The 27,300-nt window shown below is 40.1% G+C and overlaps 2 protein-coding genes across 4 annotated transcripts; one reads left to right on the forward strand and one right to left on the reverse strand.

Moving 5' to 3' along the window:
- Nucleotides 1–361: 361 nt before the first annotated feature.
- PRKRA (protein activator of interferon induced protein kinase EIF2AK2) lies at nt 362–19,894 on the reverse strand. 2 transcript variants are annotated; one of them, XM_072752060.1, is made up of 8 exons: nt 19,701–19,894; nt 19,028–19,197; nt 15,886–15,967; nt 13,704–13,782; nt 12,151–12,268; nt 10,222–10,316; nt 4,114–4,288; nt 362–1,043 (listed from the first exon to the last, which is right to left on the reverse strand). In XM_072752060.1, the coding sequence occupies exons 1-8, from the start codon at nt 19,763–19,765 to the stop codon at nt 886–888; spliced, it is 942 nt and encodes a 313-aa protein (XP_072608161.1). In that variant the 5' UTR covers nt 19,766–19,894; the 3' UTR covers nt 362–885. The 2 variants fall into 2 exon arrangements, with proteins under 2 accessions (XP_072608161.1, XP_072608162.1); XM_072752061.1 differs by having other exon boundaries at nt 14,696–15,967; nt 19,701–19,878.
- A 922-nt stretch (nt 19,895–20,816) lies between these two features.
- Nucleotides 20,817–27,294, forward strand: PJVK (pejvakin). Of its 2 annotated transcripts, XM_025993950.2 has the most exons (7): nt 20,817–20,898; nt 22,287–22,354; nt 23,448–23,643; nt 24,373–24,514; nt 25,576–25,693; nt 26,312–26,410; nt 26,633–27,294. In XM_025993950.2, the coding sequence occupies exons 4-7, from the start codon at nt 24,443–24,445 to the stop codon at nt 26,923–26,925; spliced, it is 582 nt and encodes a 193-aa protein (XP_025849735.1). In that variant the 5' UTR covers nt 20,817–20,898; nt 22,287–22,354; nt 23,448–23,643; nt 24,373–24,442; the 3' UTR covers nt 26,926–27,294. The 2 variants fall into 2 exon arrangements, with proteins under 2 accessions (XP_025849735.1, XP_025849734.1); XM_025993949.2 differs by lacking the exon at nt 20,817–20,898 and having other exon boundaries at nt 21,262–22,354.
- The last annotated feature ends 6 nt before the right edge of the window (nt 27,295–27,300 follow it).

Here is a 27,300-nt window from a genome sequence, read left to right on the forward strand (position 1 = left end):
CTGGGTCTCCAGGATCACACCCTGGACTGAAGGTGGCGCTAAGCCACTGAGCCACCCAGGCTACCCTGTTTTTGTAATTTTTCTAATGCTTTTTCAACTGCTAACTCATTTAGTAGCGATGAAAGAAAAAGAAAAAGACAACATTGCATTTGCTTAGAGAAAATATGGAAGTGATTCATCCCATGTATTGGCAGATTTTTGCGTAGGCCGTGGGTTTTTTTTTTTTTTTCCAACTCTGACTTTCAGAAGTACACTAGAGATAGCGAAGTCACAGAGCACCCGTATCACATCATGTCACTCCCAGAATGGCTAAAAAGAAGGGGCGAGTCAGGTCAGTAACACTTCAATTAAACGAGCAGAACCCGTTACAACAGCAGCTCTTTATTACATGGATTCAAAAGCACAGCAGACCAATCATGTTCCCTGAAATTCAACAATCACATTCAATGAACGCCTGTTCGTGCGTTCCTCAAAACTCTAATTCTAAAGGGCTCCCTTCGAATTCCCTTTACAAAGATTTGCGCAAAGAAGAGGTTAAGCACCAGTAAGAACAACTGTTGCTAGCAGTAGTTCTGTTTCTTCGCCATCTTCCTCCTCCTCCTCAACATACATGCAATTTCTTCCCTCTGTGTACACGGCATTGTAACATGGGGGCTACACTCTGCCTATGGTACAAAGTTTATAAATACAATATACCAGTACAAAGTTGAAGCCATTAAAAAGAGCTTAGTAACTACTAGGAGATCCTTAAATCTGGAGTGTTGATGGAATCTAGGAAGAGATTTAGAAACAACACACAAACTCGAACAGTAAACATTTTACTTGGGAAGAGGTGAAAGGGGAACTTCTTATGTGCCACCGAGGGCTTTCGGAGTTGCTTCAGGCTCACTTTCTTTCTGCTATTATCTTCAAATACTGCAGGGCGTTGTGAGCGGCATCACTCTGTGCATTGCCACAGGAGATCCCGGAGCCATGGCAGACGGTGATGGGGCTGGTGGAGAGTTCAGCGAGACACTGATACTGTCCATTGGCGCTCAGCTCTTCTGTAATGATATATTCAAACATGAGAGTTAATGCCAAGTGTGTAGAAAGTGGATCCTTCACAAAAACAAGTCTTTACTGCAGTCTTCCTCTAAAAATCTCAGGTCTAGGACTCCACTTCCTCATCACCTTTATCATTCTACAAACAAAAACCCAAACACAACTGCTCAACTACAGTAGTTCTCAAACCCAGCCCTGCTCTCTAATCATCTGAGGGAATTTAAGAGAAATGCAGGTGCCTCGGCCTCACTCCAGCTTGCTCAATTAGAAACACAACTCCCACAATCTGGGAGTAGCCAGATTCTTGCATTTTCTTCTTAAAGCTCCCATGGTGATTCTCATGTGGCCAGTTGAGCGGTGTTTGCAAACTGAACCACAACCAACTTTGCTGGAGAGGAAAAGACCATTTGCTAGAGAACCAGAGAGATTGTGTTTTTCACAACAAAGCCCAGGGTTTTTTTTTTTTTTTTTTTTTTTCAGGAGACCTCTGAACCAGGAAATAACATGGCTCAGGGGCAAGACCTCTCTGCCTTCATGTTCTTTCATTCTACATCTATGCAGATAGTCTAGTTCCATACGGTGTACGGGTTAGGGTGTTTCAAAAGCAATACCTAAACCCAGGAAGCAAATGTTCTTCTCATTAACTGATGAACCACTGTCACTTAAGATGGTTAGAGGACACAGGGGAAAGAGGTAGAAACAGGTGAGTTACAATTTGTTAAAAGTGGTCATGATTCAATGTTATTTCAGCTAGTCAATATAATAGGAAACATCCAGATACAGTGCAAGTGTTTTAATGTGTGAAGAGGCTTTCTAGTTCTAGCCTTGAGGCTCTTTTTTTTTTCTCTTTTAAATTGAGTCAAAGTTCACATGACATAATATTAACCATGTTATACCATGTAGCATTTAGTACAGTCACAATGTTGTGAAACCACCACCTCTACCTAGTTACAAAACATTCTCATCCTTTCATTTTCCCAAGAAGAAACACTGTACAAGTCAAGAAGTTGATCCCTATCTCCTCTTCTCCAAAGCCTCTGGCAACCATCAATCTACGGATTAAACTATTTTGGTTATTTTATTTAAACGGTATCATAGAGCACTGAGGAAGGCACTTGATGGGATGAGCACTGGGTGTTATACTCTATGTTGGCAAACTGAATTTAAATAAAATATTAAAAAAATAAATGGTATCATATGATATGACCTTTTTGTGTCTTTTCACCTAGTATGTTTTTGAGGTAAATCCATGTTGTAGCATTATCAGAACTTCACTTCTTTTCACGGCTAAATATTTAAATTGCACACATATACCACAACTGACTTATTCATCCATCTGCTGATGCACATTTGGCCTGTTTCCACGTCTTGCCTATTGTGAATAGTACTACTGTGACTATGTACGTACAGGTACTTGTTTGAATAGCAGTTCACAGTTCTTTTGGGTACATACCTAGCAGTACAGTCGCTAGGTCATGTGGTAACTCATCTGAAGAGCTGTATAACTCCTGTTTTCCACAGCAGCTGGGCCATTTTGCATTCCCACCAGCAGTGTAGAGAGGCTACAATTTCTCTACGTCTTTGCCAAGACTTGTTATCTTCTATTTTCTTCATCATAGTCATCCCAGTGGGTATGAGCTGGTACCTCACTGTGGTTTTGATCTGCATTTCCCTGATGACTAATAATACTGAGCGTCTATTTGTGCTTGTTGGCTATTTGTATTTCTTTTCTGGAGAATGTCTGGGTTCTTTTGAAGGTAATTGCATAGAATTTAGCCAAACTGGCTGATTGTGGTTTTTAGACTGCTGTTCTATATTTACAAGAACTTAGTTCTTAAAATTGGTGAGATGCATTTCAAAGGTGTCATTAATTCCATAATCTCAAAAGCCATCTCAAGTTCCCTTCTTTTCCTAGATTCAACCATCCACAGCCCTATTCATGACATGGCTTATTCATCTATGCATTTTAAACACCCAACAAAGTGTAGATACTTAATATTTATTGAATGAATGGTCTCCCATCAGCCACCTCCTGTGACCATGTGTCTGTGCTAAATTCCCAGGTTCTGCATCATTCTCAGTAGGTTAAGACATTGCACCTGATCCATCATTCAATCCTAAAGCAGCAGAGAAAATCAGAAGTTCTCTAAGCACCTAAACGCCAGTGCTGGCAGCTCCTTCAAGCTGGGTCCCCACAGCCCACTGAGGATGGAACAAGGGATATCCAATTCTTCACAAATTACATTGATGTTAAATCAAGGCACAAACCATGCACGTGCATGTGCACACACACACACCAGCTTTATAAAGCAAATTAAAATCCAAAGTGACTTGCTTTCTAATCTAGCCACATTGGTCTATCTACATGATTAAGGGTTAGAGGAAATATAGAAGAGGATAGCTGGGACGGAATAAAGCTATAAGTACTTGTCCCCCCTGACGTCCTTGAATTGGTGAACGGTGACAAAGTGGAGAGAAGGGGTCTGACTCTCACAAACTTAGTGCTTGTTCTAGAAATGTGGGTGCCTTTTTATTTGTCAAGCTCTCCATCAGGGCTAGTCTAACAGACACTGTATCTGCAGGGGCTCTTCCCCCGACCTGACTCTACCTGACTCTGTTTCTAAACCTCTCTGTGTTTTACTTTCTTTCCTTACATGTAAGGATAATAGACCTACTTCACAGGCTTAGTTTGAGAATTCAGTTAGTTGAAATATGTAGTATCCTTAAAACAGGGCCTATAGTAAAAACTATAGATATTAGCTACTGCTTTTATTATTATAACTGCATAGATGTTAGCTATTATTATCTATAAGAATGGGATATATCAGTGCTAAATATTACCACTTTGCTAATTTTATATAAATATATAAATATTCTATATAGACATTATATATACATATATGTGTGAGGTGTATTATATATACATCATACATATACATATATGACATATATATATGCATGCCATTTCAGTATCCCTGGTCAACTAAATCAACTGTAATACAGGCTTTGTTTCTGAAATACATTTTAAAAAGAAAGTAGTTTTGAGGTAAGTCAGAGGGAAAAAAATCATACCTATATCCAAATATGTTATATTAAAACCTTGTTCCTTGGCGATTTCACTAAGCAGCTGGATGTAATCTGTATTTGGAATACTGAGGAGGCTCCTTTTCAGTAAGTTGATCTTTTCACCAGGAGAATTCCGCAAGGAATGCCAAGTACATCCTAAAGAATGTCCTACTACATTTGTCTGAAAAACAGAGATAAAGATTAAGACTCTTAACTCAGACTGAGTTCTAATGCTATAATTTATTTATTTTTATTTTTTTTTAATTTTTATTTATCTATGATAGTCAAAGAGAGAGAGAGAGAGAGGCAGAGACACAGGCAGAGGGAGAAGCAGGCTCCATGCACCAGGAGCCCGATGTGGGATTCGATCCCGGGTCTCCAGGATCGCGCCCTGGGCCAAAGGCAGGCGCCAAACTGCTGCGCCACCCAGGGATCCCCTAATGCTATAATTTAAAGTATTTATTAGGCACTCACATTTAATACTCCATAAAGCATGTTTATTTTTTAAAAAGATTTTATTTATTTGACAGAGAGCAAGAGAGCAGAAGCAGGGAAAGGGAGAAGGCTCCCCACTGAAAAGGGAGCCCAATGCAGGGCTCCATCCCAGGACCTTGGGATCATGACCTGAGCTGAAGGCACACGCTTAACCAACTGAGCCACCCAGGTGCCCCTAAAGAGCATGTTTAAACGGATACCATTTGGTTAACTTTCCCATTTTTAAATGAGATAACACTAATAAGCACACATTTAACAAACACCACGACGTCAGAGAATAAAGAAGCACATGTGATAATATACCGGAACTATTTAAAAATACTTTTGAATGGGACAAAGGTCTCTCAGCCAAATTTTCTGATGGCCACATAAGATGTAGAAGATATTTAAGAGCAGTAGAAACCAAGCTGCAAATAACTGAATCTGCCTAATGGAGCAATTTACAAGTTAAAATACAAAACGATTTTATCTTTATGATTTCTTATATTAAATATCAACCAATCACTCTGACAGCTGTGAAGCAGAAACAAACTGCAGAAAAGGTACAACGTACAAGTTAGGTTTGAGAAGAACAAGTCATTCAAATGAATGGTGAGAGGTCATAAAGTTCTCATCAGACTTTGCCCACAACCCAACTGAGCTTATCGTTTTCATTTTCTTTCTCCTTTTCCTCTTTTCTTTATTCTCGCCTATATCCTTCCCTTCCCACCTCTGTTCTTAGAATACTTTACATTTCCACGTTATTTTTCTCAAATCGCCTTCATATGTTATGCCAAAACCCCACAAAAACAAACAAACCCCACTCCTATCCTCTGAAGTAGAGCAACCCATTCGTAGTTTTATTTATTAATGAGCCTGGCAGCGGTTAAGGGATTTTCAAAAAAGATCACAAGGATGGCCGGTATATAGAATTAATAACCTGCAAAATTTGCTAAATAGAATTTTGTATTCCTTGGTTGGAACTTTAAAAATTTTTGGTTTTTAAAAACTGTAATGCATTGATAGAGTAACTGCAATAAGAACAAATATATAATGAATAGTCTCTTTTCCTTACCACTCCTTCCCAGAAGACTTGTTTTACCCCCAAAAAATACCATTAAAACATTTCTTCAATATCCTTCTATAAGTCTAAATTCAAGCACACACACATAATCTTTTTATTTTTTTACTTTTCCTTCCTTCCTTCTTTCTTCCTATCCGCCCTCTTTCTTTTACCTCCACACAGAAACATGGGGCTTGAACTCAGAACTCTGAGATCAAGTCACACTCTCTACTGATGGAGTCAGCCAGGCGCCACCATCATCTTCTTAAACAAAAATGATAGCTTACTCTTCTAGATCTTGCTTATTTTTCTCGTATCAATGCACATATAGGCACTATATTTATCTTACCAGTTTTCAATTATGGCTTTTGGGTTATTTCTGATTTCTTGCTTTTACTAATAATGTTACAATAAAACTCTTGCACTCAGATGACTTTATTTGTAGAATAATTTCTGGATGAACTGAGCCAAATAACATGTATACTTTTAATTTTGATAAATACTTTCAGACTGATTTTTAAACCAATTTAAACTACCATCAACAGTCTTGGAGGGTGCTTGTTTTCTGATACTCTCACCAACAGCAGGTACTATCAGTACCTGCTTTCATCAGTCTAAAAGGTGAAACTAGTCTCATTTCCATGAATGAAGCTGATCATTTTTTTTAACCCTCTGTACCACTTCTATCTGTTTTATTGGTGTGTAAGAACGTTTTATGCGGTACTGTGAACAGTCCATTTACAGACTGTTAAAAAATAGTCCATTTGCAGACCTTCTTTGTTTTTACTCTTGGTCTTATTTATAGATTTTTTTTTTTTTTTACTGTGTAATTGGTTTTATATAGTCAAATTTAACTGTCTTTTATTAGTTTACATCTTCTAGGTTGTAAACTATGCCAAAAAGATTTTCCCTGTTTAAAAAGGAAAGCTCTTCCATGGTTTCTCATACTTGGTTTCAATTCTTATGTTCAAATTTGTGACCCTATCTGAAACTTATTTTGGTTTTTAAATTTTTTTTAAAGATTTTATTAATTTATTCATCAGAGACACAGAGAAAATGCAGAGACATAGGCAAAGGGAGAAGCAGGCTCCTCACAGAGAGCCGGATGTGGGACTCGATCCTGGAACTCCAGATCATGCCCTGAACCGAAGGCAGATGCTCAACCACTGAGCTACTCAGGCGTCCCTGAAATTTATTTTGATATAAGGAATAAGGGAGTAATCTAAATACGTCACACACACACATTTCACTCCCCCGGAAATGTGGCTGTAAGTTGTTTCTATATCATTTACTGAATAATCTATCCTTTTGCCCTTTGAAGTCTCACTATTGTTATATACTATGCTCCTATGTGGATTATTGTCTATACCAATCCTCTGTCTATCCCTGTACCAGTACATGTGTTAATACTGTCGATTTATAGTATGTTTCATTCTCTGGTAGTTATAATCCTGCCTCCTGCCCTCTTTTCAGTTTTCTTGGCTCTTCTTGAGAATTTATTTTTCTGGATAAACCTAGTAAAGCTGTACTGAGGATCCAAAATGAATTCTGGTAGATTTTGAGTGAAACTACATTACCTTTTTATATTTCAGAATATTGAGTCTTCCTATTGAAAATAGATAGCTTTACATTTATTCAATTTCTGTTAAATCCCTCAGTAGAGTTTTAAAGTTTTTTTCACATGGGTCTTGCACATTTTAAGTTTATTCCCCAACATATTATCTCTTTTCTATTATTGAAAACGAAGTCTTTTTCATTCCACCTCTTAATATTTATAAACAGAAAAATTGATTTTTTTCTAGTATACCTTTTTAGAGCAGATTTCTATTTTGCTATGAAATGATCAATGTTACCAAGCTTCATAAATTTTGTTAATACAACACATACCACAAAAAGTCAGAGGACAGAATATAAAACAACAATCCTGAGCCTCATTCCATTCCTACCTTCAGTCCTCTTTCCAGAAAGCAATTTTTAACTTTCTTCTTTAATTTTTCTAGTGGTTACCTTCATAATTCTAAATATGAAAAGCTATTGACTTTATATATTAATTTTATGATCAGTTACCTTGATGAATTCTCTTCTAATAGTTTTTCTTTTACAGGGCTTTACAGGGATACAATCTTAGTTATTTGTAGTTAATGATCATTTATATCTCTTCTGTTTAAATTTTCAACCTGTTATTGTTTTTTTCCTAATTATATTAATTGGTACTTCTAAAACAAGATTTTAAAAATGGCATCAGTGGATATCCTTGTCTTTTCCCTGAAATTAATGGGAAGGGATGTAGTATGTAAACATGTAAATATGATTCTGATCTTTTTTGCAGTGTATGTCTTGAGTCACAATAAGGATATTTTATTTTTTTAATTCTTTACTGAAACTCAATTTAGTTAACATATACTGTATAATCAGTTTCAGGGACAGAATTTAAGGATTCATCAATTGCATATAACACCCAGCACTTATCTCCTTAATGCCCGTCACCCAGTTACCCCATCCCTTCACCTATCTCCCCTCCAGCAACCCACAGCTTCCTAGAATTAAGCATCTCTTACGGCTTGCTTCCCTATTTTCATCTGATTTTACTTTTCCTTCCCTTCCCCTATGTTCACCTGTTCTGTTTCTCAAAACAATAGTTATTTTAAAAGTGTTTACCAATGACTGCCAAATATCTTTTTGGTATCCATTGGCTATTTTCTCCTTTCACCCATTAATGTGATTAATTATGGTTACAGATTTACAGAACCTATCCTTGTATTCCCAATTTGTTATTCAAATAAGCCCAATTTGTCTGTGCCATACTATTCTTTTACTGTTCTACCGGATATTTTATTAAGGTGTTAATAATCTCACTATAAGGGAGATTAATCCATAATTTTTTCCATTGGGATTTGCTATTGTTTGGTTTTAGGGTTAGTGTTATATTGGTTTTGAAAAATAAATTTAGAAGCTTCCCCTAGGTTTGATACTGCCTGGAAGCGTTTAAATAGCATTGGAAATTATCTCTCCCTTGAAGATTTAAAGGAATTCACCTATAAAACCACTTATAAATCTATCTGTGCTTTGTGATTTTGGTGTCATCTCTGATCCAATTTTGTAAGAAGTAAATGCACTGTTTTATCTTTTTCTATTAGGGTAAAACCAAAATTGTATTACTTTGTGTACAGTCTTTGATTTTTTTTTTCCTTTTTTTTTTTTTTTTTTTTTTTTTTAAATTTTTTTTTTTTTAATTTTTATTTATTTATGATAGTCACAGAGAGATAGAGAGAGAGGCAGAGACACAGGCAGAGGGAGAAGCAGGCTCCATGCACCGGGAGCCCGACGTGGGATTCGATCCCGGGTCTCCAGGATCGCGCCCTGGGCCAAAGGCAGGCGCCAAACCGCTGCGCCACCCAGGGATCCCTGATTTTTTTTTTTTTTCCTACAGAATGAGCCCTTATTATCATAAACTAGGTCACTGCTATAGTCATTTTTCATTCACCACCTAGTAAATGCTCAGATAACATACAATGAGACATACCTAACTATGAATATCATAATCTCAAATAATAATGTCAGGTGTAGCTCAGTCTCATAAGCTCTGTTTGCCTACCTGCCTACTCAGTACCTTTAGTTAAAATATTCTATATCAGATCCAATATATCCTACATTTAACTCCTTATCTTTTTTCCCTCAATCCCTGTGTTTCCCATATTAGCTCAGTACAGGCCACCATCATTTCTCATCCATTTTCTGTAACAACATTCTACAGGTGTCTGACTCTAAGACTCATTTACTCACTACAGTGCAGCCAATGATTCCCCTTCTAATCCTGTCCTTCGTTGACTAAAATCCTTCTTTGTTTGTATTAACAACCAAATGACTCTGCTCTACCCTTAGGATAAAGTTCAATCTCTTGACTACAGAAGTCCTTTCCAGATTGAATCCCTTTGTCTTTCTGGCCTCATTGTTTGAGAAACCCTTCTCCAACCCTATGCTCTAGCCACACCAAACTATTTCGGGTTCCCAGATGGCATATACTATTTTACTCCTGATCTTTGTAGGTGCTCTTTTTTCTTTGAAATTCTTGTCCTCTGCTCTCATCCTGCAGGTCTTGGCTTAGATATTACCCCCTCCAAGAAGTCTTCCTTAAACTGCCAGTCTTGGTTGGACCTTCTTCTATGTTCCCAAGCCCTCTCTGTTAGGACCAGCCTATTGGGTTCTCATGGCAGACACTGCCTTATTCAGTGTGCACAGAACCTGGCACAAAGTTTGGCAGACAGTATGAATTCACTAAATGTTTAATGAGTGGATAAATTAATGAAGGCATTGTCAATTTGAAGGCAAAAATGGCACTACTGGCCTGTCATCTTTAGATCACATAATGTGATTCTGAATTTGACTGTGTCTCCCAAGCCCTCTTACCTGGTCACCCTTGTGACAGCTAAAATTAGGTCGTGTACATCTGGACAGTGAAGGGACTTTTTAAAAATTGCAACTCTACAGTGTCTATACAACAAGGAATCCAGTGACGTTTCCTACAGCATGAGATGCTTAATCATATTGACATCATAGGTGTTTTGATCATTACTCACTAAAGAAATGTGGTTCTCTGGAGAAATATTACTGAATTTGGCAAGAAATTTCTCAGCAGCGTTCCTCTTGGCCTGTTTTTTTGATGCCCCCTTTCCTAAATTAAAAAAAAAAGGAAAAAGAAATGGCAGGTTTAAAAAAGTATTAGTGTCCACAGAGAGTAATCAGATATATAAGGTATTATTTCTGCTCAGAGAATAACTTCATGATCTTTATATGCTCATCTTTGCTTATTGTGCTTCAAACAATGATTTTTTAAAATATTTATGTATTTTAGACAGAATACATACACCAGTGTGGGGGGAGAAGGGCAGAGAGAGAGAGAGTCCCAAGGAGACTCTAGGCTGAGTGCAGAGCCCAAATGCAGGGCTCACAACCCTGAAACCACGAACTGAGCTGACACCAAGAGTCAGGTGCTTAACCAATTGTGCCACTCAGGTGCCCCAATACAACTATTAATTCTTACGTTTATGAAGGCACTTTTTTTTGACAGTTTATCTTTAATAGTTATACTTTCTGTTTTTTAACAGGCATATTTCCTTATGCCTAGCTATAATGAATCATATTTGGTTTAATTCTAAGTATTCAAATCTATTAAGGTACATTTGAATCACAGCTCTTTCCTTCTTGATGTCTACTTCTTGCTTAAAATCTTCTATAAACTGACAACTATGTGGAATTCTTCTTTAACATGAGTAAGAAGGCATAGGAGATCTGTAATTAAAAGACAAAGTATTATCTACTTCCATGCTTTTTGTTTTACAGATTTAAAAACTGAGGCCTAGAGAGATTAAGTAATTTGCCTACCTTTGCAAACCAAGGGCTGCATCAAGAATGGAAGCTAGGTGGGGTGCCTGGGTGTCTCAGTCGGTTAAGCATCTGCCTTCAGTTCAGGTCAAGATCCCAGTGTGCTGGGATGGAGGCCTGCATCAGGCTCCCTGCTCAGAGGGGGGTCTGCTTCTCCCTCTCCTTCTGCCCCCGCCATTCATACTCTTCTCTCTCAAATAAATAAATAAAATCTTAAAAAAAAATAGAAGTTGGGGTTCCCTATGGTCCAGTGCTTTCTATATTGACCTGCACTGCCTCTCAAGGGGCTTGCTGATTACTTGCTTGATTACCTGAAACAGATAGCCAATTCCATTTGGTGTCATTTTAAGAATGCTAGAAACACGCTAGAGAAGCTACAATAGGAACCCTCACTAGTACTCTATTAAGTGACTTTTTTCTCATAGTTTCTAGTCCTTACAACATGGAAGTTGCTATCATTATAAAGGATAATTTCTACTTTATTTTTATCTCACACTATTTTTTGCCATCTACCCTCTTATTAATCATCTTGTTTTCAAATGTGATCTTCTAGTCTTCCAATCTTCTAGAACAGCTGTTGAAACTTCCAAGATATTTGCTATTGCTTTTTTCTAAAATAATTTTTAAGCCACTAACACATCAATGCAGACTATGTAAAGTCAATTATTTACTTTGTTCTGTTACCAAGCTTTTCCATGAGTTTTAAAACTATCAAATTAAGTGTAAGTATTCTTAAGCCAAATATTTTTTTTTATTTTTATTTTTTATTTATTTATGATAGTCACAGAGAGAGAGAGAGAGGCAGAGACATAGGCAGAGGGAGAAGCAGGCTCCAGGCACCGGGAGCCCGACGTGGGATTCGATCCCGGGTCTCCAGGATCGCGCCCTGGGCCAAAGGCAGGCGCCAAACCGCTGCGCCACCCAGGGATCCCAAGCCAAATATTTTTTTAAGCCAAATATTTATACTTAAATTCTACTGCAGAAAGAGACAGTAGAATAAGAGTGCATCAAATTTTTCCCCACAGAAATATTTGAAAGGAAACCACAACAGAAATTTCTATGGTCATTTATCATCTGAAAGTATTTCAAACGCCTTCAGTTGTATGAGTAAAAAGAATAACTACCAGTTTCCATAAATGACTCTAGCCTGCAAATTGTGGTATATTCTCTCTTATGAGCAGGTCCTCCCTCTTGGGAAAGGGTATATTCAGGAAGTCTCCAGCCATGATGAATAGCCAACTCCTAGAAAATGGAGACGAGGCTTCAGTAGTAATTTTTACTATGCAACAGCTTCATCACATAAATGATAGTCTTTCATGATTTCTATCCTATTTCTATTTCTATGTTTGAAAAGAATAATGATATTCTGCAATAGAAAAATGGGAGAACAGATCTCTGGTCTTGTGAACCAGTATCAAGCCTCACGTTGCCCACAGTTGAGCTCCTACCACAAGCTGGTCATAAGAAACAATTTGTGTGAGAGATGGTTAAATACTAATTTTCAAACATTTAAAAACAATTAAATCCTTTTTTTTTTTCAAACGGAATTCAAATGTGGGGACTTGAGATATGAAGATAAAACCCTGGCTGTTCTGGTAGAAGGAACTTTAAGTCCCCAATCAAAAAAGAAAAAAAAAAAAAGAAAAAGAAAAAAAAAAAGAAAATGTATTTCCCACAAATATTCCTGCATTTTGTATCTTGCAAGCCCACAATACCAAAACTGAAGCAGTTTACTGCTAGGATGGGAATGGTGTTCTTCCATTAAGCCACAGTGAGCAAATATCAAAGAGCTCAAAGAGAAAGACAAGCTACTATCGCCCTTTTGGGGAACATCGACAGGTCTCACTGTCATCAGTTCCTAATGCCTCTCCCTCCTAGCTACAGACTTCCGGCTCACAGCTGGCTAACTACTGCACTGGAACACGAGCAGATGAGCAAAGGCAGCAAATATACAGACTTGGACAATCAGGAAAGATCAGGGGAAGAAAACTATAGAAAAGACAGCAAGAAAGGGACCAAAGGCCTAGCTGGGTAACAGGGAGGAGAGTTGTCCAACAGAGCACATGGATAATCTGCAAGAAAGATATTCGGCATGTAGAACTTCAAAGCTGATATTTTTTTTTTGGGGGGGGGGGGTAGAATAAGCAAATAGATGACTTCCCCTTTTTTTGAGGTAGGTTACCCAATTTGGGTTTTTATTTATTTTTATTTTTTTATAATAAATTTATTTTTTATTGGTGTTCAATTTGCCAACTTACAGAATAACACCCAGTGCTCATCCCGTCAAGTGCCGGCACTGAGGGGGGCCAATTTGGGTTTTTAATAAAATCTTCTGTCTTAGCAGAAGTGGAAAGAGGTTTGTCACAAGAGTGGCAAGAAATATTCTTAAAGTATAAAACACTCTACCCATGTGCACTGGGGTCCTGTTGATCTCAAATGAGAATTCCACAAACCAAAGGCAGATACTGTATATGGAAGAAAATCCAAAACATAAATAAACAGGAGAATAATTTCAAGTTAGTGCTGCAATATCCAATGATCATACTGGGAAAGCAGAATATTATACATCTTATCTTTAAACTATCTATTCCTTGTTTCAGTCCTTGTGATATTATTACTTTATGACATCTTTCTTCAATAGACAAAATGTTACAGAAGGAAAAACCATGTGACTTACCTGTAATGAACCAATAGGATTAAGCTGGTTCTTTGGTTGCTTAGAAGGGTCAGGCATTAAGGGGTCAGGAACTGCAAAGCTGAACATTTTTTTAAAGTGTTATAAAACAAAATAATTTTCTCCAAACTATTAAATAAATGAATGCATTTCTTATCTAATCTTCTATGCCTTTGCTCTTCTCCACGGAATGCCTTTCTCTCCCACCTCTCCTACGGAAATATGATCTATCCATTATCCAAGATGTGTCTCAAATGCCGCTTCCTCTAAGAAACCTGTTACTTGCAACATAATTTCCCCCTCCTCTGAACCATTATTTACATTTAGGTTGACCCTTTCCTAGGCAAATTATTTTACCATTAAGTTATATGCTCTTACAAATACATGTGATTTGTCCATCCCTCACATCTGTCCTGTGTTCAGACTGTAAAATCCTTGATGGCAAAGCCTATGTATTACTTACCTTCATAAGCTTTATAGTACTGTGCATATAATGGGTGCTCAATAAAAATGTATTTAAATAAAGCATACTACTGTTACAACTACACAAAAAGGGAAGACTAACAATTAGCTAGGAAATTTAGTCTGGTAATGTGAATGATACAGGCCACAAAGTTGTTTTTTCACTCAGACAATTATGGAAGAAAAATCTATTTGGCCTATCATCTGTTCCATGCTGGAAAAATCCTCCTAAGATTTATATGTATCCTGCATAAAATAGATGGCCTGCATGAACCTGGTTCCAGGATGTGGGGATTAAGATCAGGGAGAAAGAGAACAAGCTCTGTGAACTAGCTTGAAATTACTAATTAGTTGGGCGATGAGTGTCTAACCCTGAGTAAAGCTACGTTCAAGGTTACTTGAACCTAGGCGACAGAAGGGTCATTTCTTCCATGACAAAATAGGTTCAGTTATTGCCACTTCTTCAGGTTGCTTTTCCACCTGCTAGAATTTCAAGCTTTACATAGGCTGATGAGATATGAATATTCACTTACAATGTTGCACGCCGAAGCTACCCAAATAATTGTGATGGAGAAGTGAGAAAGTCTCTGTATTAAATCAGGCCACTTTAGGCCTGATTACAGCTTAGTAATTCCCATCTTATCTGTCAAGAAGCACAAATATATAGTAAAGTTTGTTAGCCTTTTTTGCTGACAAAGCGAAGTGCCCATGTGCAGAAAGGACACTCCAGACACTCATTTCTACAAATCTACTCAACACTTTGGGTTGAACTTTGGGCTGCACAGAAATAGCATGGTCATCACCAGCGAGGGGAGGAGCCACTACCTGCCATGCCATTTGGCGCGTCTACAAAGCCAGCATAAATCAACTATTAATGTATGACCTCAGAGAATCAAGCATCACTTTGTGAGATCCAAAGCTTGTCAACGCTTCGTTCTAAACTACTCAAACGGTTTGGAAGGGCTTAGAGAGGGAAGAAGCAATGCTGGAGAACCTAAGCATACGCCAGATGAAAAGTTTTGAAGCTGGAGAAACACCTGTCCTAAGTTCCCATGGGGCTCTGCTGTCAGCTATGAGCAGATAAACCAGACTGTACTCCAGAATAACTGAGTGCATGGAAAGAGAAGAATTTAAACGCTCAGCATGCTCCAGAGTGTGTCCATTAGAAAGCAAAAGACATCACTCCGGATACATGAGCTGCTCCAGGACCAATACTCTCCAAAAGCACCTAAAGTGACAACAAATTTAATTTGGAAAAATTCCACCAGGATTTTTAACACTCCACGTAACATCTTCTTGTAGTTGGTGTACATTCTATAACAAAAGGAAATCTGTCTCCTTCCAAATTAGAATTTTCCAAAGGGTATTTTCCATTTATCTTTTTCCACTTCATAACTTATTTTATGTGGTGTAGAAGTTATTACAATCTTTACACAGTAGAATATTTGCCGGAAAAACTGGGATTTTCTATTGGTGCATCCCACTGAGGCGGGGGAAATGCCTAGTTCGTGAGAGCTTTCATTTAACAGTTAATTGCTGGACTGAATTTCTTAAGGATAAAGCGGTCTTTAATGGAGGACAGTTTTTTCACAAGGAAACAAGAATTTTGGAGCTAGATACTAGCAACTGTTCACTTTGTTGCTTTTGTGAGCACATTCAAACTTTTAATCTTACCTCAGCCATGATATTTTTGAGCTGCAGAATACAAAGAAATTTAGCTCACCAAATACTTGCATTGGCTTTCAAAATGTTTATGGCAGCCTCTGCAGCTCTATGTTTCGCCAGCTTCTTACTTGTACCTTCACCTGAATTAAGGTTAAGAAAAAAATGTCTTTACATGCTGTGAAAATGTGAGGCTTGCATAGATGTTTGCATAATACAAAACAAAAGGACTAGTTTATATATATATATACACACACACACACACACAAAGGTAATACAAATATATACTACGTTCTGTAACAAAGCATTCACCACATAAAATTCATAGTTTTATGTATAACTCCATGCATACCTACATTAAAAATCCTTGCTTACGTTATATATGTTTATTATATAAAATGGTAATAAAGTAGACCATGTCACACTTTCTGAAAAAAAAATGCAACTTAGTATTTTACTCTTCCTTATTCCTAGAGGAAGAGGAAATTCCTCTGTAGCAAGAAGTTCCTTTAAGGGAGCCACTTATACCAACACTGACAACAAACTGCACAGTTTTATTCTAATAGTTCATCCTATGCTGCACTAAACCCCTGTTTGGCTAAGCACTCATGGCTACATGTTGGCTACAGTGGGAGAAGGTTTATATGGGGAACGTGAGAGATCGTTATGTGTCTTCCATACAATCTGTATCCCTTACCTAAGTAGCTAACAGGGTGGTAGGGGATAGGCCCGACTAACCACTGAGACTGAAGCCTAATTTCAGTAAGCCATCACACCTGTTAAATGGTTAACTCCAATCTTTTTCCTTTTGAGTTCAAGCTAGGTGTTGAGAACACTTCAAAAGTGGAACCAGAGTGCTGATGTCCATTTCTCTGATGTGAAGGATAGAAAGAGGATATGGAATAAATTTCAACTGTGACCCCCACCCCCAAATGTCGGAGGACATACAAATCATCTGCCTTTATCCACTAACCTAGGTATTAGGGATACAGGAGAGTATGAAACAGAATCCCTGCCCTTAAAGAGCACACAGTCTAGTGCGGGATTTTGTCTGGAAAGATCCATCTGAGGCTGTAGGGGAGGCACACAAAAGGGGTCACTCCCCTCCTCTTGGTAAGGATTGGGAAAGGTTTCACAAGGGAAGAGATAAAAGATTAGTAAAAGCTAGTAAGGTGGGTTAGGAAGAATATTCCAGGCAGAGAAAATCAGCACCTATAAGGGCTTAGAGGCAACACAGAGCATGGTATTCTCCAGAGCCCTAAGCAGCTGGGTAGGTAGGAGTTTAAGGATACGAGCTTTGAGATAAAAGGCTACAGGGTTGGGAGGGTAGGAAGAGAGGTCAAAGAACCGCCTTCTAAACCTGTGCTTCTCAAATTTTAATGTGCAAAGGAATTGCCTGGGAATTTTGTTAAAATGCATACTCTGATCCCACAGGTCTGGCATGGGGCTGGATATTCTAGAGCAGTTGCATCAAGGGCCCAGGTGATATTAATGCTGCTGATCACATTTTGAGAGGCAAGCCTATCAAGTCATATTAAGACGCCTGTATTTATGCAGAGGGTGACGGGCAAACCACCGGATGGATTTAAAGAGCAAGAAACACATGAGCAGACTTGACTGCCAGCATCCAAAGGGGAATGGCCAGCCCAAGCCTAGAAGCTGAGAGAGCAGCAGCAAGTGGCAGCTATGGTTTCAGTGTGAGACACCGATGGCCCAGACAACAGCAAGGGGAAGACAAGGTAAGCTGCTTAAGAAGTAAGACTTGGTGGGAGAGTGGGCAAGGGGTAGAGGGGGAGAGAAAAAGGTCACCAAAATGACAGCCAGTGTTCTACTGTGGGCAAATAGGTGATGGTGGTACCTTTAGGGAGCTAGGAAATGCAGGGGCAACAGACTTGAGGGAAGAGAGATGGAGTCAGTCTGGGACAATGAGAGACCGAGGTGGCTTTGGATCATCCAAGTGAAGATGCCCGGCAAGCACAGGTTGACAGATTGTGCTAGAACCGGGCTTGGGCTGAAGACAGATTTCAGGATTAGCAGCCTTTAGATGGCATTTGAAGCTGTGGAGGTACATAAACTTGCTAGGAAGACAGGACAGCGTGAGGGGAGAAGGGGATCCAAGCAGAATAGGTGGCTGCCACGGACTGTTAATTCCCGGTCTAAAACACCTTGAAGGAAAAAAGACTATTTCTTTTCTTAAATTTTCACTGAATATTTAAAAATAGACCTGTTCAATGAGTAATGCAATGATTCTATGGTTCATTATGAGGAAACTTCCAGCTAGCACCTACAATCCACCTGCTTCATATAGATTGAAAAAGCCTCAAAATGTCCTTAAAGAGATTTCAAAGAACATAGTGGACTCCCGATTTTCAGGGACCTAAACAAATGTTGCCTTTAGATTACCAGATGGTGCAACTCTAGCCTTCTTGTCGAATTGTTTTCTTGGCATTCTTCCAAATTAAATTTAGTTATTCATTATTTTCTGTGTTTGCAATTAAATAGATACATAAGGCATAAAATGCCTACATTTGCAAATGGCCAACTTCAGTTATCATTTGTTCAAGCTCACAGACCACACTATGGGGAGTCTGAACTCTGAAACTTCATTGCTATGTGACTTTGGGTATGTTAACTGATAATCTCTCTGACCCTGTTTCCTCATGTGTAAAAAAGGGAGATGACATCTTAAAACCTGTACAGTCAGGAAGTAGAAGGTGCTATGAATTATGACATTTGAGCCATCTTTCTCATTTTGTTTGGGTACAGAATCAACTGTGGTACAATGGGCCCCAAGTGCCAGATGAGCCCATACAAAAAGCATAGAGGCTCAGAAAATTTTGGGGTTATGTCTCCCAGCATCTTCTATAATCTATGAAACTTGTCAGCACCTACTGATCCCGCTATGGTTCCTCCAAGAACCTTCCCTGCTTCTCCTTCATTCTTGGAAGAACCCTAGGAGGATCCTAGGGCATGTTTCTGAGCTTCTCTTGGTATCTGGAGAAGAGAAAATTAGGGAGAGAATCAGATGAAGTTGGAAAGTCCCCATGACCTGAGATGGGAGGTCTCAGTTTCAAGAGCCTGCTCCTCACGGCTGTCCCTGGGTTGGAAAAAAAAAGGGGGGGGGGCACTTTTCCGAACTGAAAAGCAATACCAAGTCTTGCCGGCCCACCCACAGGACCACGGGGCGAACTGTGCATACAGACCTGTGCAGGTTATGTCCCCAACGGTTACTCTGAAGGTGAAAGTGGGCACGTGTATTTGCACATCCGATCTTTCACATTCATAAACCGGGATGTTCTTGGTCTTCATGCCGTATTCGTGTAGTACCTGAATTGGTGTTTTCCCTGGCTTAGCTGTGATCATCTTCCCCAAACTGCAAAAACCAGAAAAGGGTGTGCTTTGCATGCCCAAGCGGGCAGGGAAGCAGGAGCAAACAGAGGCGAGCGGGGACTGCCCCGACGCCGATGCGGGGGGCGCCGGGATGGCGAAGCGCCCCAGGGCCCCGGCCCCGCTGCGAGGGCTCCGGGGAGCGGACGTGGGCGCGCGCCGGGGGGGCTGCCGGGGGGCTCCCTGGGGTCCCGGCGCCGCAGCCGCTCAGGACCCAGCCCGCAGGACCCGGTCCCGCCGAGGGGGGGCGGCCGCGCGCCCCTGCCCCCCTCTCCCCCCCCCCTCCCCGCGCAGCCCGCGGCCCGGGAGGGGCGGGGCCAGGCTTGCAGCCCCGGGCCCGCGCGCCGCCGAGACGGCGAGAGGCGCGGAGGGGGCTTTACCCAGAATGCCGCCGCACGCTCCCCCGCCCCGGCCCGCCCCGGCCCCGCCGCTCCCGGCCCCGCCGCTCCCGGCCCTGCCCGCCTCGGCCCCGGCGATCCGCGCGCTGACCTGAAGGTCCCGCTGTCCTCGCGCTCCAGCGGCGGGGCCGCGGCGCGATGCCTGCTCTGGGACATGGCGAGAAGCGGCGGCTTGGCGGAAGAGCGCTGCGGAGCGACGTGCTCGCTCCCCGGGCCGGCCGGTCCCCCCCAGGAGCGCCCCACCGCCGCCGCCGCCTCCCTCTCCTCCAGGCTTGCGTCCCTCCCGCGGCGGGGCCGGGCGGGGGCGGAGCCTCGGTGCGGCGGCGGCGCCGGCCACGCCCCCTGGCGGCCCGGGCTGCAGCCCCGACTCCAAGCCGGGCCCCGCCCCTCCTAGGCCACGCCCCTCCGAGGCCACGCCCCCTTCCCATTCCCGCTTCCCGGCGTATCCCCCCGCCCTCCAACCCCGGGCCTCGGCGAGGCCGCAGTTCTCGGTCCTTAAAAGGAGGCGGCTTCCGGCCGCGGGGGGCAGCCTGTTGGGCTCCCAGCCTCCCGCTGTGTGAGGCCTGCCGCTCTGCTTCTGTTTCGGTGGCTGGGGGGGGGGGGGGGGGTCGGGGAGCTGAAGGGGGTTAGGGATCCGGGCTGCATCCTTTTAAGAAAAAGACTTCAGAATCCTAAACGCAGGATCGCTGCGGAAGGTCCCGGGGCTCGGCCCCGGAGCTTGGGAGTCGCGGTCCGTCGGCCCCCGGGGCTGGCGCGGGCTCCCCTGGGCTGGGCCCTGCGTCGGGGGGTGGGGGGGCTCGCGGGGATGCCCGGGGATGCCCGGGGGCTGCACCCTCCGCCCCCCCAGCTTCTCCCGCCCCGCGGCTCCCATTGTCTCCATCTAGGCGTTCGCCGCGACAGGAACGCTGGGCCGGTGCATCCGAGCAAGGCCCCTTAGGGGAGGGAAAACGACTGCTTTTCCGTGGGCTCCCGTGAAATGCTGTCTCCGCACGCCTGTGTGGTTAGTCGCTGTTGCCTTCCCCTGGGATGCACCCACCCCCTTCGGCGGGGAGCCGCCTGCGACGGTGGATGTGTCGCCCAGGGGTTTGCTAGCCACTTGCAGAAACGGTGCCCCGTGCTTTCTCTGCGTCGTGGAAGGGGGCACGGTGCTGTCCACACAAAGGGACGTTATTAAAAACTTTTTTTGGGGGGGTTGGGTTTGCTTTTTGGGGGGGTTACATGAGAGCTTGGTTGTATGACACCTTGGATCCTTGCAAGCAAATGAAAACAGCATCCAGAATCTAATCAAGGTGATTTATATTATTTGGGACTTGGGCCTATTCTATCTTCCACCCACTGTCCCCTCTGTGTATGTATCGAGTTTACTACCTGCTGTTAAGCTCTAAGGAGTATCCAACTATAAGTGCACATACCTATTAAAAAAAAAAAAATATATATATATATATATATATATAAACCTCCACATAACTATGGTAATGCAATATTTCAGCTCTCAGCTTGGTCTCTAAAATTTATTTTTTTGCCACGATATCTTAAAGACAAGCCCAAACTTCATATAGCTCTCTTTATTTATTTTATTTTTTTAAAAAAAATTTTGAGTATATAGCTCTCTTTAAAGGTTGAGCAACGGAGATAATGATGAAACAAGACAAGCCCAAACTTCATATAGCTCCCTTTATTTTTTTAATTTAAAAAAAATTTTTTTTGAGTATATAGCTCTCTTTAAAGGTTGAGCAATGGAGATAATGATGAAACAAAATAAATACAGCGCTATTTCAAAGAGTTGTCTGTGTGCCAGCTTCAGAATAAGAAAACCCCTAAGTCATAGTTATTTATATATGTATTAGTCTTATACAGTTATCTGTCTACGTGTTTATATGTGTAATATGGCTTTTGTTATTTCATAAAAATCTGCATGCAATTGTTTCTCTATATTCTGTGAATTTATATTTTGTATTAATCATGAATAATTAATGTTTTACATTAATACAAGAAGGAAAGCATACAAGAAGGAAAATGAATGAACTGTATAGTATAAGGATTCACAATAGCACTTGACTGTTGCCACAATTGGCATGATGAAGTGAAGGAATTCCCTTTGGACCATGTCCACTGTAGATGATATCCAGGGCCAATGTTAGTGTCTAAATTGCATTATTGCCGTAGGGCTACAGGTGTCCTTAAAGCTGGCAAACTACTATCAACAGTAACCCTCATCAAGGACATTGGTCATGTTTTAAAATTAATAGTTTTCTGTATATGTTTTAGTGCTTATGGGCGGCAATTCCAAATTGACTTGCTTTCAGTATATCATTTTACACTGTTGATCTATAATTCATAACCTGAGCACACCAGGGGAGGCAGTGTTGTGAATTGTACACTGGCAAGCTACGTGGTGAAACCATGCTTTGTATTTTTAATGTGTTTAATTATATTTAAAATCAAGCAAGGCTGAGGGTTGTGTCTGGTTTTCTGTGAAAGTATGGATTGTTTTCTGAGGGTTGCAGTTGATGACGTTTTGATACCGTATTAATATGTTTGCTGCTGCTACCAAGAGTTTTGTCAAGCAAGTTGGAGATGGAGGGAGATTAGTTCCTGTTCCAAGCCTCAGTGAGGCTGACAAATACCAACCTCTAAGTCTGGTGGTAAAAAAGAAGCGATGCTTTCTCTTTCCTAGATATAAATTTACCTCAACACCTTTTACGCTGAAAGATATCCTTCTAGGAGACAGAGAAATTTCAGCTGGTAAGTTTAAATATCTGTTTGGGAGTGACTACTCATTCAGCTATGGTATTGATAGTCTAAACATAGGTTGTATATGCTAATATGTGTAATATTTGCACATTGATAAAAGCAAACTTATAGTAGTAATAATACTAGGATTAATATGTAAAATTTGCATAGTATCAAATCTCTTATTGGTTGAATAATTTTCCAACCTATTTGGTGAAATTATTGTATAATTTTATTGCAATTGCTTTATCGATTGTTTTAACTGAAACAACTTAGAATAGGACAAAATAATATATTTCTTCATCTATAAAATGGGATATTACGCTTTCCTATCTTACAGGGTCAAATGAAAGTAATTGACATTTATTTCTTATGACTCAGTTATTGCAACTGGTAAACTGAAATGTATTTTACAGGCTAGATTAGAAAACATTGATATTTTGACAAATAATTTGTTATAAACACTTGTTTTTCTTTCAGCCACTCAGTGGATCTTACAGCTTTGAGAATTCTTTTGGTGGAACAAAAGAACTTGAGTTCTCTTTTTAAGTACTCTATTTTTTGTTGTTGTTGTTTTTTTTTTTTTAATTTTTTTATTTATTTATGATAGTCACAGAGAGAGAGAGAGAGAGGCAGAGACACAGGCGGAGGGAGAAGCAGGCTCCATGCACCGGGAGCCTGATGTGGGATTCGATCCCGGGTCTCCAGGATCGCGCCCTGGGCCAAAGGCAGGCGCCAAACCGCTGCGCCACCCAGGGATCCCTATTTTTTGTTGTTATATGAGTTGCTAGTTTAAGTCTTGGCATGAAGTGTCACCTTTCTCAACATCTGTGTAATGGAATCTTCAATAGTAAATTAATACATTATTATATGTAATCTATATTAGATGAATTTGAGACATTTAAAGAAATATTGATTTCAGGGCACCTGTGTGGCTCAATGGTTGAGCGTCTGTCTGCCTTTGGCCCAGGTCGTAATTCTGGTGTTCTGGGATCGAGTTCCACATCAGGCTCCCCTCCCTCTGCCTATGTCTCTGTGTTTCTCATGAATAAATTAATAAAATATTTTTAAAAATAAGTAAAAAATATTGATTTCCTTCATAAAGGTATTTCATCTTATCAGTTACTGAATTATGAAGATGAATCAGATGTTTCCCTTTATGGAAGGCGAGGCAACCATATTGTGAATGACGTTGGGATTAACGTCACTGGATCAGATTCTGTTGCAGTAAAAGCTTCATTTGGTGTAGTGACCAAACACGAAGTGGAAGTATCAACATTGCTCAAGGAAATTACTACACGGTCAGTAGAATAATACTTAATGTACTTAAATGTGTTCATTAAATATTTGGATTGTATGGACTTTGTTACAAGGAATTCTGAAAACATTCAGGTGATGTATATCATCTAATGTAATTTCTTTGTTTTATTTGTTTGGAATACTTCAAATTAGCAATATATCCAGACTTTAGATAAGGGTAGATATCCAAAATCATTTGGCTTAAACAGAATTTTTAGGTGTTCCACAAAATTGCTTTGACCAGGTACACATTTGCTAAATTATTAGATTAAAAGAATACACTGGGGTGCCTGCGTGGCTCAGTTGGTTAAGCAGCCAACTCTTGATTTCAGCTCAGGTCGTGATCTCAGAGTCCTGTGTTGGGCTCTGTGCTTGGCAAGGAGTCTGCTTGAGGATTCTCACTCTCCCTCTCCCTCTGCCCCTCCCTCTGCTTGCACATGTGCTTCTCTCTCTCCAAAATAGAAATAAATCCATAAAAAAAAAAAATGCTAATCTGCTTGTAACAAATATACTAAGGGAGTCTCTTCCAACAGACTCCTATAATAAGCACGTTTTAAGAAAAGAGAAAAAAGAGCCAGATTATTAATGGCTTTTGAGCAGACTTTCTGATTTGTAGTAGACCTGCTTTGATTTACTTTTAGTTACAGTGCACAGGACAGCAAAAAAATGTACTCGATTGTATGTAACTGGGTGTGACAGATTCTTGTGAATATCTCTATTCTTTATTTTAGAAAAATTAATTTTGACCACAGCTTGATACGTCAGACAAGGAGCAACAGAAAGGCAGTATTGTGTGTGGTCATGGAAAGCATTCGGACCACGAGGCAGTGCTCGCTGTCTGTGCATGCTGGAATTCGCGGGGAAGCCATGCGGGTAAACCACACTCATTAGGTTTCTCTTACTAAAAAGGTGCATTGGGAATTTTTTAAAAGTTCTCAATTTCTAATGAGATGTGTGCATTTTGTCAGATGTTGAGATTAAAGAACTACCAGTGCATATAGGATTTTGCACAGTAATGGTTTTGTTTTAGAATTAAAAAAAAAAAAATCTGAGAAAACTTTGATCCTGAGTGTATAATATAATTCAAACAAAACATGAATCCTAATGAAGTAATGCATACTGGAGTCCTTCTATTACTATTTAAATGATGTTGGAAGAATAAAAGTTGAATGCTTATGTTGAATTCTTGATTTTAAGTAATGTGCTTTATACTTGAATTTTTAAAAGTTGACTTTATATTAATTTTCCTAAAGTAAGACCATAATGGCCAAATGTGCTTTATTCAATGTTAAATACTTTTAGAAAACTCTTGGAAATTATTCGTGTTTGGTTCTCTGGCTCAGTATTATTTGTCTTTGTTAATCACATAGTAATGACACATAATCGTCATGGTTTTATTAAAATCAGTTGTTAGAGTTCAATGAAAAACTTTTTGAATTTTTGCAAATAGAAGTTCTGTTCAGTGGCTACATTTAGCTAGCTGTCCAGTGAGTTGTTTAATGGATTATTTTGGGGGCACAAACAAACATTTATTTAATGGTTGGAGATTATTATGGTAAATAAGTTGATGATTGCTTTGGAAAACTGAAAACTCTGGAGGCTTTGGAATAGTAGACATAGTAGGCTAAAAACAACTGTAGCACTTAAACAGATGGCTTGTGGTTGAAAAAAAAAAAGGCGTCTGTGTCGGAGAGCATTACTGTTGTGGTAGCACTAATCATTGGCCCTAGTGCCAGTGTTCTGAGAAAGTGGTGACCCGTTCCTAGATTGTGAGACCTCCTTGACCCGTTTAGACTTCTGGTCTAAACAGTTAAATTCAATGGGATAATTTGTTTTTGTTTTAATAGTAAGATTGTATGAAATGTTTTGTTTCTCTAAAAAGCTATCCTTACATATTATGCTCCTTAATAATATTATTTACTTATTTACTATAGTTTCATTTTATGGATGAACAGAATCCCAAGGGAAGGGACAAAGCTATTGTTTTTCCGGCACACACAACCATAGCTTTCAGTATTTTTGAACTCTTCATTTACTTGGATGGTGCCTTTGGTAAGTGAATGATTTGCATGAAACACTGAGATTATATTTTTAAGAATTTCATGGGAAACAAACACACTATGTAATTGTAGGAGAATGATACTGCCAGCACTGTCAATCTTATGCTTGGGTAAAGTGGCTGGGAAAGACCATCTGGTCCCTACTACTTACCCACTACCTCTTTTCTCCTTTTTTTTTTTTTTTTAAGATTTTTAAAAATTTATTCATGAGCCACACAAAGAAAGAGGCAGAGACATAGGCAGAGGGAGAAGCAGGGAGGTGGATGTGGGACTGGATCCCAGGACCCCAGGATCATGACCTGAGCATGAGGCACATGCTCGACCACTGAGTCACCCAGGTACCCCAGGAAGTCTACTCAAGAAACCTAACAGTGGTGATCTCTGGAGTGGAAAACTGAGGCTGGGGTCCAGGATAGACAGGAGACTTGTTACTGTATCCCCTGCTTGTAGTCTGGATTTTGTACCTTGTGACTATTAGCTTCTCCAAAGATACATAAAATTTAACTTAATGCAGCGAATGACATACACCAGAATTTTCCAACCACAACTAAAACTCCCAGTAAAATGAACCGTTCACGTTATAACATCTTCTAAAAAATTTTTTTTATAGACCTTTGTGTCACTTCAGTGTCAAAAGGAGGATTTGAGAGGGAAGAAACTGCAACGTTTGCACTGCTCTACAGATTGAGGAATATTCTATTTGAGAGAAGTATGTCCATTGAAGAGTATTTCAAATGTGTTTTTTTTTTTTTTTCTCCTTGGATTAACATTTGAGTTTATCTAGTCGGTACTCCTTCTGTTAAGGAGGAATTTAAATCTAAAAGCCAAATGATTTCATGACCGATGGTTTAGATTCACGTACTTACAATGCAGTTTGGTTCTGTGTTACTTCTTTGACTTCTAACACACTTCTCTGTGTTTGTGCTTTTAGATAGAAGAGTGATGGATGCCATTTCTCGTTCACAGCTTTACTTAGATGATCTTTTTTCTGACTATTATGACAAACCTCTCAGCATGACGGATATTTCTCTCAAAGAAGGGACTCATATCCGAGTTAACCTGCTTAATCACAACATTCCAAAAGGACCTTGCATACTCTGCGGAATGGGGAACTTTAAAAGGGAGACGGTTTATGGATGCTTTCAGTGCTCTGTCGATGGGCAGAAGTATGTGAGACTTCATGCAGTTCCTTGTTTTGATGTTTGGCACAAAAGGATGAAATAAAATGGAAAATGAAAGTAGTGTGTTTAGGTGCAACTGTGCCACACACCTTTCCAAAATCACCTACATATGCTTTGGTGAATTGTGGCAAGTTAAAGAGGGAAAGAGAAACTCACCTGCCTGGGCATCATTTTCTTCATCCATAAGCATGGAGATGATAATGGTGGCTGCCCTATAAATTGTCATAAAGATTATATTGTTTATGTGAGGATGCCTGGGTGGCTCAGTGGTTGAACATCTGCCTTCGACTCAGGGTCTTGGGATCGAGTCCCACATCAGGCTCCCTGCGTGGAGTCTGTGTCTCCCTCTGCCTGTGTCTCTGCCTCTTTCTTTCTCTGTCTCTCATGAGTAAATAAAATCTTTAAAAATATATATATA

Source organism: Vulpes vulpes, chromosome 3 (assembly GCF_048418805.1).
Source record: "Vulpes vulpes isolate BD-2025 chromosome 3, VulVul3, whole genome shotgun sequence".
Classification (NCBI taxonomy): domain Eukaryota; kingdom Metazoa; phylum Chordata; class Mammalia; order Carnivora; family Canidae; genus Vulpes; species Vulpes vulpes.